This window comes from Suncus etruscus, chromosome 1, assembly GCF_024139225.1.
Source record: "Suncus etruscus isolate mSunEtr1 chromosome 1, mSunEtr1.pri.cur, whole genome shotgun sequence".
NCBI lineage: Eukaryota > Metazoa > Chordata > Mammalia > Eulipotyphla > Soricidae > Suncus > Suncus etruscus.
The window spans coordinates 39849385-39867685 of record NC_064848.1 but is presented as its reverse complement, the minus strand read 5'-3'; the positions used below and the strand labels follow the sequence as shown (position 1 = coordinate 39867685).

At 33.9% G+C, this 18301-nt stretch overlaps 1 protein-coding gene across 1 annotated transcript in view; it reads left to right on the top strand.

The window, feature by feature from the left end:
• The window catches only part of MPDZ (multiple PDZ domain crumbs cell polarity complex component), a 174445-nt gene that overhangs the window by 30582 nt on the left and 125562 nt on the right, over positions 1 to 18301 (top strand). Inside the window, exons 3-4 of the mRNA XM_049769299.1 lie at positions 3122 to 3288; positions 17760 to 17969. Of these exons, the coding sequence (XP_049625256.1) occupies positions 3122 to 3288; positions 17760 to 17969 (377 nt within the window). The remainder of the gene's footprint in view (positions 1 to 3121; positions 3289 to 17759; positions 17970 to 18301) is intronic.

Here is an 18301-nt window from a genome sequence, read left to right as displayed (position 1 = left end):
TATGGTCCCCCAAACCAGGCGGGATTTCTGAACATATAGCCAGGAGTAACCCCTGAGAATCACTGGGTGTGGCCCAAAAATACCGAAAAAAAAAAAAAAGAATGATTCTTTCTGTAGTAACCTTTATAGGACAGATAAATAATAAAGTGATCAAGGCACTTGCTTTGTACCTTAGTTCAATCCCTGGCACTGTATAAAGTGCCCTGCATCTCTTCATTAGTGGTACCTGAACAAAAAGTTAGAGGTAAGCCCTGAACACTAAGTACTGTCACATGTGGCCCTAAAGTGTTACAGAAGACTGAACACAACAACAACGATGGATAGGAATCTCTAGAACCTAGAGTCTCTATCCTAGACCCTGACCCGCGCAAATATCAAGATCGCTAGCTACAGTGGCTTGATTTTCTCACACATAACCAAGAGGAAACTTTCCTGGCATCACAAAAAGCCTTTGGAATGGGGTAATGAGTATATATGGAGCCAGGGGTTGATCCCATGATTGTATGCATCAAGGATGGAGAAACCCTGAATCTCTTAGGCCATGGGAATTCCCTTTCTTCCCCAATGCTTACTGTGCCTATGCAAAAAAAAAAAAAAAGTTGTGGGAACACCAAACCCTGCCACTCCAGCACCCATACTTTTTCTTGTTTTGTTTTGATTTGTTAGTTTTTGTTTAGTTTTGATTTGTTAGTTTTCGACTTTATTTTCCTTTTCTTTTTTTCCTTCTTCCACTTTTCTCTTTCTTTTTCACTCTTGTGGTTATTATTTAGAGATTTATTTTTATTTTTATTTTTATTTGCTGGGTCCAGTTTTTTCTTTTTTCTTCCATTTTTCTTCTTTTTTTCTGTCTCTCTTCCTTTTTTTTTTTTTTTTTGGTAGTTCTCACCAATTTTTTTTCTCCCTTTTTTCTTATCCTTTTTATCCCCAATGACAATGGAATGGATGGTCAATCTACAACAAGCTGTAAAGTGGAGACCAGTTGCACTAGCATTTTGGGGGATAAAGGAGGGAGATATGGGATGCATACTGGGAACAGGGGCGGAGGGAGGACAGCACTGGTGGTGGGAATGCCCCTCATTCATTGTCACTATGTACCATAAATGATGCAGTGAAAGATTTGTAATGCTGGCCCGGAGAGATAGCACAGTGGCATTTGCCTTGCAAGCAGCTGATCCAGGACCAAAGGTGGTTGGTTTGAATCCCGGTGTCTCATATGGTCCCCCGTGCCTGCCAGGAGGTATTTCTGAGCAGACAACCAGGAGTCACCCCTAAGCACTACCGGGTGTGGCCCAAAAATTAATAAAAAAAAAAGATTTGTAATGCACTTTGGTCACAATAAAAATAAAAAAAATTAACATATTTTTTAAAAAAAGTGTTGCTTAAATGCAGTTACCTTTAAAAAGTTTTAATGCTATAGCACTGTTCTAGGATAATGGCTTTCTATAGATGAAAAGTTTCATCTAAAATTTATTTTAAAATAGTATGATGATTTATGAATATAAGTTAAAAGCATATGGAATAGTCGACCACTGATATGATTGTAATAAAGATTATTGTAATTATTGTATACCCAATTCTTGTTTATTAACTGAAAGTTGTTAGGGATTATTTTTGGAAAGCACTTGAAAGCTTGACAGTATTTTATACTGCTCAAAGAAGATTATTGCCTATTTCTCTTACTTTATTTGTAGTAGGGAAATTACTACTGAATTTTACTTTTGAGTTGATAAGATAGCAGTAATATACCCCAAACTTTCCATAATGATTTAAGCCAGTTTAATTTTTGCTTGATACAGTTTAGGTTGAAATATCCATATTTTCCAGAATCAGATCTTAATCTTTTGTGGTTTCTGTTATAGAGAACTAGGTGATAAATTTTTTTTCAGGTATATCAAGTCTGTACAGTTAGTCCTTCATTGAATCTTATTTTGTAACCATTGTCCTCTGGGTAGTTTGATGGATGGAGTGAGAGAGGGAAGCAAAAGGAGATGTTTCATGATATTGGAAATTATTACTTGAACTTTCGTTTCTGGTCCTATAATGATAATGAAAACACATGAGTGTTATTCGTTTTAGTATTCATTTTATACTAAAGTCATAAAACCTTAACAACTACTAGTTTGCGCAGAGAAATTCCTCAAGAGAAATCAACAAGCAATCACATTTCCTTTTTTTTTATAGTTCAGAGATCTTTTTTGTATAGTACATCTACATTCTGTAGCACATAAAGTGTTCAATAAATTTAAATTTTATTAGTTCGATAAATATGCAAATGTAACTTTTAGCTTTGAGGAAAGATACATAGAGTATTAAAAAGTAGTAGTGATTTTGTTGTTTGTTTTTTGGGATGTCACACATGCCTATTCTGAGGGCTTATTCTTGACTCTGTACTCAGAGATCTCTCCTGATAGTTCAGGGCAGGGGAACAATGTGGTGCCAAAGGATTGAACTTGGTAAGGCATGTGCAAGGCAATTGCTTTAACTCCTGTACTGTATCTCCAGCCCCTATTATGTTTTTTAAAGGAATATTCATTATGACCTATCTAAAGTAAATTCTTATGTGTAGTATGCATTATCTCTTATTCTACTACAAGTTTATATTTTGTTATAGGACTTAACAATTATATCATTTATAGCTACTTTTTATAAGTGATTTAAATATTTTGTATACAAACAAGTTCTTTTAAAATGGAAAATACCACTATTGCCAGATCAGTGTTTCTTTTTCAGTTATTATAATAGAAGAATTGAAATAATTGATAACGGGATTCAGATATTCTTCATCTGCTTTTGTTTATATACTTTAAAAACAACTCACTTCCTGTAGCATATGTTATGAAAAGTATCTGTTCTCAAATTGTCCAATTTTCTTATTAGATACCTCAGAACTAAATAACATGCTTATAGTGACGCTTACTGACCATTTTCCCCATTCTTTTCCCTATTTTTTCACTTTTGGGCTACACCTGGTGGTGCTAAGGGTTACTGAACTCAGACATCACTCCTCCTGGTGGGCTTGGGGGACCATACAGGATACTGAGGATGGAACCTGCCCTGCCTTCGCTCTGTCCCTGATGTGTGCCTTTTAAATCTCATTGACTAATGCTACTTTTTGATGTAGACAAGAGTCGAGCCCTGCAGGCTGCAGAGCGCTTACAAGCTAAACTTCGAGAACGTGGTGATATATCAAATGAAGACAAACTGAACCTTCTCAAGTCAGTCTTGCAGAGCCCTCTCTTCAGTCAGATTTTGAACCTTCAGACTTCTCTACAACAGCTCAAAGACCAGGTAGGCAGTCTGGCCATCATTCCCCCACTGCATATGTTCATAGTGTGGCATACATGTTGCCAAAAGGCTCCTGTATTTCTGTAAGACTGATTTTTTGTATGTGTTGATGAATAGTTAATGAAGTGATTTAAACCTCCAAACGAGGCATTCAGATTCACTGTGGCTTCCCCTCACTAGTTATTTTTGTGATGGTTGTTGCTGTATATTATAGACGATATGACATTGTGTTGAAAGCTGTGTGGCTGCTGCAGAATGAACTACTAAAGAAGGGGATGATAAAAATATGTTTAGAGTGGATGGCTATAACTTTGGGTTCTATCATCACTAAGGCTCATTGTTCTTGTGGTCTGGCTTTTTCAGATTTAGATTTTTCAGTACATTTACAAGATTTTAGATAAGCCTGGATTTGCATGTGTAATCTGTGTGTGAGGAAGGGAAATCACCTCTATTTTGACAGTAGAAGGAATAATTACATTGTCATCAGTTAGAGGAATTGCAATTCTCACTTCTTAAAAGAGTGTAAGTAGCAATTGCTTCCATGACAGCATCAGATGGTGATAAACATTAGAACTTCTAAATGTAACACTGAGGATTTTTTTCTGTAAAAAATTATGAGCATTAAAGAGTCCTAGCATTTATATTAAAATTGAAATATCACAATGACAGAATGAAAACTGAAGTCAGATGTTCTTTGAACTTAATTTAATCACCATTTCTTAGGTTTTAGAAAACATTTTAAAAATCATTATTATACTCACAAGGTTTGAAGGCAATCTAATTATACATTTAGTCCAAGTTAATTCTCATTCTAATGTTTTTAGCGTTAACTTAATGGTTATGGAGGGCATGCAAGCAAATACAAATGCCTTCAAAGGTTAAAAATGAAATTCAAAGACTAATTTTATAACTCAATGAAAGAACAGAGCTAAGTTCAAATAAATGTACCAAATTCAAAAGAATGGGAAGAATAGTGCAAGAATTAAGGTATTATCATGAAAATTCTTAGTATATGTATTCAAGTACCTAGTAAGGAAATTAAGAATACTATTTAGTAATACTATTTAATAAACTGTAGAGAGGGGCCGAAGTGATGGTACAGTGATAGGCCGTTTGCCTTGCACATGGGTGACCTAGGACAGACATAGGTTCGATCTCCAGTGTCCCCAAGCCAGGATCAATTTCTGAGCACATAGCCAGGAGTAACCCTTGAGCACCACCTGGTGTGGTAAAAACAAAAACAAAAACAAAAAAAAAGAACAAAACAAAAAAAAAAACTGTAGTGAATTGTGTATTACTTTGGCAAGTGATGAAGAAAATTGTATTTGGATATTTACTTTCAAAATGGACTATCAGTCTTTTGAAGAAACCAGTAGTCTTCTGAATCTAGTCATACTTATGTGCAAAATTACTAGATTTTCAGATAGTGTGAAGAAATTTAACAGATGTCTTCTCCATTAATTGTATTATGTAAAAACATCCTAGAATGAGAGGAAAATTTGAGATAGAGTACTAGCAATATGTTAGGAAGAACTTCCAGTCATGTGAGATAATTGTCAAAATTTTGTGTCTAGCCAGTATATTGTAATTGAAATATTTCCATACAATTTTCTAACTTCTAACATTGAATTAATAATTTAATGTTTAATTACCTAAGATTTCTAATTTGCTTTGTTTTTAAGCTATAACTATATAAGTTGAATGAACAAATAACTTTATAATAAAACTAAAATTTTTTAAAATGCATAATTTTCTATGCATGATAGGTTCAAGTTTCTGATTCCATGTTTTTTTTTTTTTTTTTTTTTTTGGTTTTTGGGTCACACCCGTTTGACGCTCAGGGGTTACTCCTGGCTATGCGCTCAGAAATCGCCCCTGGCTTGGGGGAAACATATGGGACTCCGTGGGATCGAACCACGGTCCATCCTTGGCTAGCGCTTGCAAGGTAGACACCTTACCTCTAGCGCCACCTTCCCGGCCCCTGATTCCATGTTTTTTAGTATCCTTGGAAAATTTAAGCCCTTTCATTTTTCTCCACCTTTTTCTGCTGGTGTCTTTTAGACATTCTAGTGTAGTATTTTACACAGAGTGAATTGAAAAGCCTGATGTACACGCACCATATGTATATGAATGTACTATTTCATTAATGACAGATGCTCACATGCCATGTTGAATTAAGTCTGCAAATTCTTTCCTTCTCAGATTCATATAATTACTTTTTTTCAATAATGTTTAATTTTTTCCAGTTTGCTTCTTCAGTATTAAGATTGCCCTTACAAATCAAACTGTTTCCCTTTGGCAAATTAAACACTTGTCAGGTATGTAACTGAGAGGGCAAAAGAGGCATGCCCTAAAGGGATGTGCTATTTAAATATTGTCAAAAATATTAACAGGTTTGAGAGTATAATTGATGCCTCTGTTTAACTCTGCCACATAGTGTATTGTTCTAACCGCCAGCTAAAAGGATGTGTGCTATTAAGCCCGAATAATCTGTAATAGCTCTCCGCATTTTCTATTGCATGATTCCCATGTAAGTGAAAAGAAAAGAAAAGCAACCATGACTGTATGTCAATTATCTGTCAAATGCAAGTTCTCAAGTAGTGTCCTTACTGTCACTTAGTTATCATAGCTAATAACTACAGGGGTTTATGTGTATTCATGAAAAAATTCAACTATTGTAAGACAAATAAACACATTAGCTGTTTACTAAGAAACTTGTCAGCCACAGAATATTGAATTTGCATGCTTGTTCTGTGATTATTTAATCCAGTGTATACACAGAAGCTGCTTTCCTGATTGTCTTTTACTATGAATTGACCACAAACACTGATTTAAAAATGCTTTTAATATGAGAAAATTTTTGGAAAATTATGAATTAAAATGATTATTTTCAATATAAATTTAGGTCTAATGCTTAAAAATTGATATATAATTTCTGGAAATAGAGACTACTTCTAAGATCAAAGAAATGTGGACAATTTTGATAATAAAAGTACTGAGGCAGAAGGATTAGCCAAACTGAATATACCAGTAGGCTGTGTTCCCATCCTGATGATGACAGGCTGACTATGTAGTGCTTGCTGACTTTGCATCCTGCACAATTCACCCTTAACTATGGGAGGAATTGAGCTGGACTATAGGCCACCCCTCGACTCAGTGGGCCAAGATCCATCCCACTAGCTTAGGAAAGTATTGGATGGCTGCTTAAGGATGCTCCAGTTTCCAACCTTATATCGTACAGAGCACTAGGAACAATTACAAATATAGGAATTTCAGATGCATCAATAAATGGTAATGAGTCCAAGAATATCATCAACTATATCTTTTTATTCTGCCAAAAGACTTTAGAAAAATGGCCTTCCCATTGTTAAATTATTGTTTTATGTTTTTTGGTTTTTGGACCACACCTGGTGATGCATAGGGATTACTCCTGGCTATGCACTGAGAAATCTTTCCTGGGTTTGAGGACCATATGAGATGCTGGGATTCAAGCTATCTTTCATCCTTGATCCACTGTGTGCAAGGCAAACACCCTACTGCTGTGCTATCACTCCAGCCCCTCGTTGTTATTGAAAAAACTTGAGAACAGAACTAATAAGCCAGAAGATAGTATGATAAAAAATGAATGAACTCATTTGTGAGAAATAAATATACCTAAAGAAATAAAGAAGCTAAACTTAGTAGCAGAATGGATGACACTGAAAGTAGTATAGGTGGCCTGAAGTACAAGATAAACAGCTCCTTCTATTATTCAAGAAGAAGAATAGAAAAGAAGTCAGAACAAAATGAGTATTTAAGGTATAATATTGATAATATCATGAGACTTATCACAATCATAGGAATTCTAGAGGAAAGGAAAGAGAAAGAAAGAATTGCTAGTTGAATAAATGATGACTGAAAATGCATTCAGTTCAAAGAGAGACTCATACATTGGTCCATGCGGCCCAAAGAGTTCTAGTCAAAATAAGTCCAAGTAGAATAACACCAAATCTCATTATAACTAAATTTTCTAGAACCAAAGAAATCAAAGGGGAAGCAAGAACTCACATAAGAAGGAATAAAACCATAATATCACATCAGATTTCTCAAATAAAACTCTCCATGCAAGTTGAGTATGCAAATATATATTTAAAGTGCTAAGTGAAAAGAATCATGTACCAAGTACCCTCTACCAACAAGGCTGTCACTTAGATTTGAAGAAAGGATAGAAACATTTTTTAGATGAACAGAAAAGAAATTTTCATATATTTGTTAAAAGAGCATAGAAGATATATAGCAGCAAATTATGGTAGTAATTTCACATCTCACTCATTGGATAGATCAATTGGATAGATCAATAAGCTAGTCAGAATATCAACAAGGGAATAAGAGCACTAAATGAGGAACTGGAAGAACTAGAATTGGTACTTTCGTTTGGTTTTGGTTTTGGCCACACCCAATGATGCTCAGGGGTTATTTCTCGCTATGTACTCAGAAATAGCTCCTGACTTGAAGGGCCATATGGGACACTGGGGATTGAACCTAGGCCCGTCCTGGGCCAGCCGTGTGCAAGGCAAATGCCCTACAACTACACCACTCCTCCAGTCCCAGGACTGGTACTTTTTATAATTTTAATCTTTAAGTTCTTATTTTTTGGGCCCAATCTTGGTGATGTTCAGTGGTCACTCTTGATGGTGGTTGGTGTACCATAGTATGCCATGGACTGAACCTGAGTCTGCTACATGTAAGGCAAACATCTTACTCTACTGTACTATCTTCCCAGATCTACTTTTTTATGACTTTTTTAGATAGATGGAAAGGTGAGAATTCTTTTAAGTGATAAAAAATTGCTTTATTTGATAAATTTATTTAAATATATTTACCTTATTTAAATAACTTACTTAGAGAAATCAAAAGGGAAAGTAGAGAAAGAGAATGAGAGAGGTGAGAGAGAGAGAGAAAGAGAGAGAGAGAAACTGCATGAGCCTCTCCAGACTAAAATAAAGATGAAACGGTAGAATTTTGCTAACTCAGCATTTTGTTGCCACGTTTTGATTTTAGTAATCAGAAGGATGTTTGTTACTTTATGATTTATGTATAATGCTAAATATATTTTATCAACTTTTAAAATTATATAAATGACAATCATAATACTTATATATAGTTTCTGATTTGAAACTAAAAGATGATTAATTTTTATGTTTTGTCAGTAGAGAACAAAATGAGTGCTGTCCTCAAGAATGCCTATGCTAAATTATGACATGATATCCACTGTGAACACAAAGAAGTAAAATATACCTTGATCTTTTTGTAGAATTTATTTAAAGAAAAAAAGAAATGGAAAAGGTTGGAGGAATGGCTCAAATGATTAGAGCACTTGCTTTGCAGGTTCAGTTGCCAGCAGGACTTGGCACTCTAACATTTCAAGGTGTGGCCCCAAATAAGTCAAAACAAACAAACAAACCACCCACAAATTAAATTTAATAGTTGATACTGCATTTGAAAATGAAAGGACTTTTATAATCCCTGAAAGAGGCTTACTTTATGATAAAATATTGAGATTGCTTAACAGAAAGTATATTTTTCTCTAGACTTTAATGTACGTTATCTAAGAGAAGTTTAAAGAGAGAGAGAGGAATGGTTATGTTTTTACATTTACCATAAAGTTTATTTACTGTAGGAATTTCAAATACTTTATTTTTGGTACAATAACAGCTTTTAAATGTTTGTTCCTTTAACTGAAAGTTTGTAAATATAGAGCTTTTGAAAGGACTAAACTTCTTGTTTTATCCTGGGCAAGAAGGCACTGTTCAAGCTTTTTATACAGTTCTGGATTAAAATGCAACACCATCTTGCTATGGGTATGCTTGTGTCTAAAACAGCAAATGGTGCTAATTGTATGGTGTTTTTGTGACAATGTTAATGGTCTTTGCAGCAGAGGGAAAATGTAAAATTTACTGGATATAACCTAAGTGAATTTTTTTAACTGAAGAATTTTAGGAACCAATGAAGGCTAGGGAAATCATACAGGTGCTAAGGTGCTTACCTTGCTACAGCCAACCTCAGTTTGATTCCAAGTACCATATGGTACCTTAGGGAATGACTCATGAGGGCAGAGCTGGAAGTAGCCCATAAGCATGATTCTATAATGGCATAAAGCATCCCTTTCTCCACATGAAAAACAAATAAACAAGCTTTATTTAGGTTGAGTATTTGACCTCACTGTGTGTCAGAAAAATGGTTGTCCATTTCATAATTGTAACAGTGCTATAAAACTGTTAATACTATTTTCTCTCATTTTATATTTGGGGCTATGTATGCTCAGAATTAAGTCATAGTTATACTTGAATCTTGGCAGATTACATATAGTCTAGGTTTTACAGAGCTAAGTCCTTTTTTCCCCCACTGTCCTTTTAAACAGTATAATGAGCATAATTAACGGATTTCTTGGGAATTTGAGATCTTAGCTCTGATGATCTGATCTGAACTGTTGTCTAGTAGAATTAGAGACAGCTACAATTCAAATATGTACTACAGCCTTGATATGTACTAGTAGAAGATCCTTTGTTTTTATTTCAAAATATTAATCTGCATATACATATATGTCTGTGATTTTTATCCTGGGGGATCTGACCCAGTGGCGCTTTGGAGTTGCTTCCTGCATGGTTCCAGGGATATCCCCAGTATCTAGCAGCTGAAAAAAACGCATGTGCTTTGGCCTGTTGTAGATCTTAGCTATTGTGAAGAGTGCTGCAGTAAACTATAGGAGCACAGATACCTTTTTAAATTAGTGATTTTGGGCCCCTGGGGTATATGCCAGGAAGTAATATTTCTAGGTCTTAATGGAAGCTCAATCAATTCTTTTAGGGGAAGTCTTTAAATTGGTTTTTATAAAGAACTTCTTACCATCAGCGAATGAGGATTCCTTTTTCCCTTCAAACCTTGTCAGCATAGTTGTTTTTGCTATTTATGATATGTGCCACTCTCACTAGTGTGAAGTGATATTATTTTTATTTGCATTTAATTTGAAAAATTGAGCTTATGAAGATATGTAGCAGGGAAAATGTATAGCCTTTTCAGAAAATAGTGTTTATCCTTTCTTGGCAGTGTTCCAAAATTCTGGTACTTTTAAATTTAGGTCCTTACTTAATCTCAAGTAGGAATGGATGTAGTAACTAAAGCCAAGTCAATGAGCCTTTTACATACTATTTGCAATAAAATGTATCTGTCCTGTGATTTGAATTTTTTTAAATTTTTGCCAGTGCATAAATTTGTTTCACATTGGTCATCTGGAACACTTGAAAAATTTCATTTCACATTCAGTATATAATATAAAAATATACTTGTTAATATTACTTAGAGTCTTACCAGCAGAATATTTAAATTCTGATGGTGTCACATTCAGGGTGGTAGGTACACATTTTCCAAAATTCTAATTTTCACTTGAAAACTCAATTTTTTACTATTGGCAACAATTACTGTCAGCTGTTTTTCTTGAAGTGACAGGCTGACTTTATTATTTTCGAGAAAAATGTCTGCCATATATACCAGGTTGGTATAATCATTTTAAGACTTTTCAGTCATATTTTCAAGTAATATAGTATTCATGAAATTAGTATCTCATTCATCATATAACTCAAACAGCAATGCTTTTATTCTAGATAATAGTTGTATTTTTTATAATAAATAAGCCACCTACATTTATTTTCAATTTTAAAGCAGACAAAAAGACATTTACACTGGAGTAAACATTGAATAAAATTAAACTTGATTAATATTACTATTTTATCTAGAACTTGTATAAGTGGGGAAGTAAGCTGTTGTGCTTGATTAGAGCTGCAGAAAATAATTCATTCCTTTGTTTTTTTCTAACAGAGATAATCCTTTTCATAATTTTTAAATAAAACTTAAAAGCTGTACTCTAAAATGGTATAATTAAAAAAACAGTGACATGATTTAAAAAAATACTGGCATTTAATTGAATTTTCAATAGAAATTTAGAGGATGTGTTAAATAATTTTTCTTTTATTTTGAATAATAAAGTTTTATGAATAATAAAGGTAAAATATGTGGGATTTTTGTTTTTGTTTTTGGGCCACACCCGTTGATGCTCAGGATTACTCCTGGCTATACACTCAGAAATCGCTCCTGGCTTGGGGGAACCATATGGGATGTGGAGGGATCAAACCACGGTTCATCCTAGGCTAGCTAGCACTTGCAAGGCAGACACCTTACCACCTTGCCACTGCTCCGGCCCCTAAAATATCTGTTATAATGGTAATACAAGTATTAAAAGAAAACTGCCAGATTTCAGTTAAAATTATCTTATGATATTTACCAAATTTTTCATATATGCTATAGGCAGTTGCTCAGAGTGGAGTTGAATCTTTTTCATATTTTGTTTAAAAACAAAATACCCATGGAGCACTCTTCTTTATGCTAAGTTTGACATTTTAGTACTATATGTCAGTAGATTGCAATTTTTATCCTGCATAAGGGCAGCTGTCAGGGCTAGCAATTATAAACCACTGTGTTAAGTGACAATACTTATATCCAGGACTGGCAGCAAAATTCTACGATGGTACCAGTTGAAAACCATTGTTTCTTTCCTTGTGGATTTCTTCTCATACATTTTATTATTATCTATATGGTATATTTCATATATCACATGATTTGTTTAAATGAATAAATAACATGAAAGTTAGAATATTATAAAACATAACTTTACACATTGTAGTTCATTTAAGAGAACCACATTTTATAATGGTATATAGTTCATGAATTTATATTTGATCTTGTAATAATCTATAATACTAGGCATTGCTTTGGGTAGATTATTTATACATTTCTTTCTAATATCAAGGGAGTTAAGTGAAAAGGTCATACTCTTAATTTATTTCTATCTTTAGGATTTTGTGTTCTTTGTCTTCTTGAATTTCCTGGTTGATTATATATTTTTTACAGGAGAATTCCAGTGAAACTTTGCACTACTATCTACATTAAAGACTGATGCAGAAATTTATTTTTTAGTTACTTAGAATGACTTCTTCCTTCTAGAGATGTTTAGGGCATATTCTTGATGTTGTGCCCACAGGATCAGTTCTGGTGGGGTTCAGGTATCTATTATGGCACCAATGATTGAGCCCAGGTGGGGCACATGTAAGGAAAACTCCTTTACCAACCGTACTATCACTCTAGTCCTATTTTAAATTTATAATGCAGTGATACTTAATGATTACTTTAAGGATATCTGCAAATTATAATGTAGGTTCTAGATCACTACTACCTTTTTCGATATCTTTTTAAATCACTAATATCTTTTGCCTTGCTAATCAAAATTTATAATTGAAGGAAAAGATATTTTATCTCAGGTGAGTAAACAGCAGTGATCTAATTTGATAGGATTCTAAACATTTGTGACTATGGAAATAATTTTGTTTCTTTAGTTATTATACCATCTTCTGGAAACAAAATGTTTCAGACTTTTGAGAATCTTAATAAGTATTTTAATGACTAAAAGGAAGATCTCATAGAAAATATATTACTTTTTCATCACATCTAATTATTTTGTTTCCTCCCTCTATAACTTGCTGCTTCATTTTGTATCTAGTTTATTTCAGGAGCTATGAGGTACTTTATGTCCAATAAAATGTTGTCACATTAAACTAATCCCCTTTGAACATGCAACTCAATTTCTTTAATTAGCTTTAAAAATAAAGATCACTAAATCAGAGTGCCACCATCAATTACTGTGCAAGGGTTTGCCTGTTCAATAATGCATCAGTTGTGCTCTAATTGGTATTTCAATGAAAGATTTATGGAAAAGAAGGCCTCCCTTCATTTCAAACTTGAAATGGAGTCCTATTATTTATACATTTTTCCCCCTGTGATTGCTACCATTTTAGGTGCTATATTTTATTGAATACTCTCAGGATCATATCCATCTTTGCATTTTGCATTTGGGATCAGTTCCAGAAAAGGGTTTGTAGCATTTTGTAAATTCACAAGAAAATAAGCACTTTTATTGCTCTGAAAGAAAAAGATAAGGTGCAGATTAAAAAACCAGCCTGCATTTCTATGAGGTGCACCTGTTATGGCAAATTCCCCAGAGAGTGCTTTATTTCTTATTCCTCATTATGTTAAGAAGTAACATTATGAAAGTTGGGAAATTAAGTCACCAATATATAGTTTTAACATAAAAAAATTATACCCAAACTAGGGTAGAAGTACTGGTTATTCTTGTTAAATTCTAGATAAATATATTTAGCTTTTCAGTGATAAAAATGTAATGTTCATAAAGTATAAATAAGCATTTATGCCATCTTCTTCTTGCTATTCAATCAAAATATGCTAAATCATCAAATAATTTTGATAATTTACATTTAAATGCATTAGATAATTCTTCATGATCCTAAGCAGTCTTATTCCCCAATTTGACAGGGATCAAACCCAGGACTCACACATAAAAAGTTTTTCTGCTCAGCCACATTCCTGATCTCATAGTTACAAGATCACTATATTAGATAGTAATACAAGCATTCTGGAAATTGTTATATGAGTCATTAAAATAGTATTATTTAATTCCTGTACAGGTGAATTTGTATATTTGAATATACTCTAAGTTTAAATGCCTGGTACTATATTTATCTATCACAGTATTGAATATTTGTCTTTCTGAATTATTTTTACTACCAGAGAATCAAGGTCCAGATGTATTTTATCCCCAATATTTCCCTTCTGCTTACTTTTATAGTAATACTTATCCTAAACCTCTATCATCCCTACACACTGAAAAATTATTCCCATAATTCATCATTAAATAATGTTATAAAAATAGAATCATAACATGTCATTGTTTAAAGATGTAATTAACGAAGTTTTGGTGATTCCTTCAAGTTTAGTATTTTTGTTTTGTTTTACTGCTGAATAACTACACTGTATCTGTATCTATATCTATGAACATATATACTTGCAAATTTACATTTTTGTGTTTATAGATAATGCTGCTGAGAACATGTGCTTTGTGTTAAAACAGATTACATTTTTTTTTTGTTTCTGGGCCACACCCAGTGACACTCAGTGGTTATTCCTGGCTATGCACTCAGAAATCGCTCCTGGCTTGGGGAACCATATGGGACACCAGGGGATGAAATCACAGACCATCCTAGGTCAGCAGCATGCAAGGCAAATGCCCTACTGCTGAGCTATCACTCCTGCCCCAGATTTAATTTTTTTTTTTTTGTTTTTGGGCCACACCCGGCAGTGCTCAGAGGTTACTCCTGGCTGTCTGCTCAGAAATAGCTCCTAGCAGGCACGGGGGACCATATGGGACACCGGGATTCGAACCAACCACCTTTGGTCCTGGACTGGCTGCTTGCAAGGCAAACACCGTCGTGCTATCTCTCCGGGCCCTAAAATTTTTTTTTAATTTAAAAACCTTGGTTACAAACATGATTGTGGTTGGGTTTCAGACATATCAGATGACACCCCCCCCATCACCAGTGCAACATTCCCATCACCAATATAGCACATTTTTAGAAATAGATGAATTGTATGGTAAATTTCCTATTTAGTTTAGTTTTTTTATAAGCAAATTTCCCACTATTTTTTAGAGAGCTCTGCCACTTTTACATTTCTACCAGCAATGTATTAAGTAAACTTTTCCCCATAACCTTACCAGCATTTTGTATTTTTAAAATAATTTAATTTTGGGGTCCAGAGTGCTAATACAGTGAGTAAGTCACTGCCTTGCATACACCCTACCCAGATTCAAGCGTTCAGGCATTACCCCTGAGCGCAGAGTAGGAGTAACTTCTGAACATAAAACAAAAACAGAAACATTTAAAATAATTTGATAGGTTTTTAATGATCTCTTAATGCTTTTAATTTCTACTCCTAATGGATAATGATGTCAAATCTTTTATATTATTTGTCATCAATATATCTTTTTTTCAGTTACAGGTTTCTGTTAAATTTTGAGAGATGGGGATCATTTTGAGAGGTGATGGGAAGGTGGCACTGGTGAAAGGGGTATTTTTTTTTAATGACTGAAATCCAACTACAATTATCTTTGTAACATGGGTGTTTAAATAAAGATAGTATTAAACTTTTTTTTGAGATTTTTAGACTAGTACATAGATTTTTGTCAGACATGTATATTTTTGATAAGTATTATACTATTCCTGGAAAATGCAAGAAATTTAATAATGTACTTTAATTCTGCATTTATTTAAAGCTTCACAATAGTTCTGAATAACAGGTAGGGTGTTTTATTCAGTCTTTAAGAAAAAAAGCAAATGCTTTAGATGAATAATTTAAATGATTTTTATTTATGTGTTAGGCTATTATCAGTAATTAAGATCCATAAAATATATTACTATATGTTTATATACTTACCATAAACATAAATTATTTTAGATTAAATACTCAGCCAGAAGTTAAATAGAAACAGATAATTATTGTGTGACTCTTGCTCATTTACTAACAACTTTCATAAATTCACAGATTGTTTATTTGTATATAAAATTTGCCAGATATCTGTGCTTTCTTCTGTTTTATTTTTATATATTCTATAAATTAATATGGAGTCAAGTTCTTTTTATAATTTATTTGTAGGAACAACTCTTTCATGCTAAATGATATTAATTTATGGTCATCAAGGATATTATAATTTGGGAAGCCACTTTAACAAATCAAATAATGCCCTTATGCTTTTTCCTATGGGTATAAATTATAAATTAAAGGTATGCCTTTTGTATACTGATTTGACTGAATGACTTTTTCAGGTGTGAGGCCATGTTGGTATTGCTTAGACTTCTGGTTTTGTGTTCCTCTGTGGGACCATGTCTGGTTCCCAGGATTGGACTTGGGTTGGCTGCATGAAAGGCACTTCCTACCAGCTGTAATATTGCTCTGGCCCCTGAATGAATTAATTTTAAAATATCTGATCTATGTAATTTTTTTCTTTTCCATATATGTAGACTTCAAAGTATAAAAGGAGATCAGTGTCATTGATATGAGTAAATCTTCAGCAAAATAAAAGACAATTTTCTTCATATACATATGATACATGAATGTAATTTTCATGTTGTGTTAGTATGCTGTGCAAGTGAGAGAAAGAGAAAGAAATGGCTGCTGCAGAGGCAGGCAAGAGGGAAGGCAGGAGGGAAACTGGAGACATTGGTAACAGGAAATGTGCGCTGGTGAAAGTTGTTGTGCAGTGTATGACTGGAACTCAATCATAAACAACTTTGCAATAAAAAATAAAAAGAAAATAGATGCTAAAAAGAGCTTATATTGGGTTTTAGTGTGTGTGTGTGTGTGTGTGTGTGTGTGTGTGTGTGTGTTTGGGTGACACCTGGCAGTGCTCAGGGATTATTCCTGGCTATACGCTCAGAAATCGCTCCTGGCAGGCTTGGGGACCATATGGGATGCTGAGATTTGAACCACTGTCCCTCTGGATGCAATGCAAACACCCTACCTCCATGCTATCTCTCTGGCCCCAGGGATTCATTTGTTAGTTATAATTGGTTGTTCGATTGTATGTGTAATATTTTGTCCTCAGAATTTGTGCTGGTGTCATACAGTATCTATTGCTAGGAAAGATGGAAGTTGAATCCTGTTTCTTGGGGATAAACTTGAACAATATTAGTATCTCAGAGCTGTTCAACACAGAGTAGCATCTTTTGTTCAATATACATAGATTCAGTCATGCATATTTTTCAATAGCTAGTTTTTTTTTACTTAAGAGTGTGTATATGAGAACCTTGAAGTGGAATGCTTATTAGATTCTTTTAAATTTTTACATCTAATTATTAGATGTACTATTTTGAACATATTGTTCCTGCCTCTTTGGCTAGTCTTAGAATTTTTCTTTTTGTTTATTTGTTTGTTTTGTGGTTTTACTTGGTGGTCCTCAGGGTTTTACTCCTGGATCTGTGCTTAGGTGTTACTCTTAGTGGGTTCATGGGCCATATGTGCTGCTGGGGATTAAACTGGTCAGTTAAGGTGTGAAAACAGCTTAATTTCTATATTCTCTCTCTAGGTCGTAAGAATTTTTCTTGTTGAAATAAGTTTTTTTTTTGCAGAAATTCTCCATTCAGTGATTAGAAGCCCGGAGGTCACTCCTCACTCCTGGAGCTAGTCAGCCAAGAGGATGAGACAGTTTAATGCTTTGAACTCAGTGATGTTGCTCTACATGTACTCATTGTGTTGAGGGTCATGAGTATCACACCAGAGTTATGTGGGGACTTCTAGGACCACACCCATCAATGTTTGAGAACAGTAGGATACTAGGAATACAATTTGGGATCTCATGTATTTAATGCATGTGTCCCTGATCCATCTTTCTCACCTAGAAATAAATTTCTTGAAAGAGTTGTATAAACAGTTTGGACATTTTGATATCATTTGATATTGTTTGGTAATGTTTTCTATGAAATGTTTTATGGAATGTCACAGTTGTTCACCATCTTCAAATTACTCTTACAAATTAGGTGAACAGTGCACCTTCTACAATTTCAAATGTTGAATATGCCCACATTCCACATCTCAGTCACGCTGAAATTCCCACTCTACAAAATGAAACACAGTTACCATCCCCAAATAATGGGAATTTGGAAGCACTTACAGGATTTGGTACTTCACTCCTCAATACAAAACTTGCTTGTGATGAATTTGATCAACTCATCAAAAATATGGCTCAGGTAAGGGTATATGTTCCTCATTAGTTACGATAGAATATAAAATACCTCAGTAGCATAATGACATTTTAGATTTCTTGAAAAGTATAGTGATATAGTGAATATCTGAAAATATTGGAATCAAAAAGATTTTATGCAGGATTGATTGATTCAGATTTTTTTCTTTCTGAATATTTATAAAATTATACAACTACAGAAGAATTTATTGACTTTTTCCTTTTTTTATCTTCTTCCCTCTTCGTTTCTCATTCTTAACTCAGTTGATTTCATTATATCGTGGGGTGGAACATATGCCTAGTTGTGCTTGTACATTCAGCAAGCATGCTTGCCCGGAG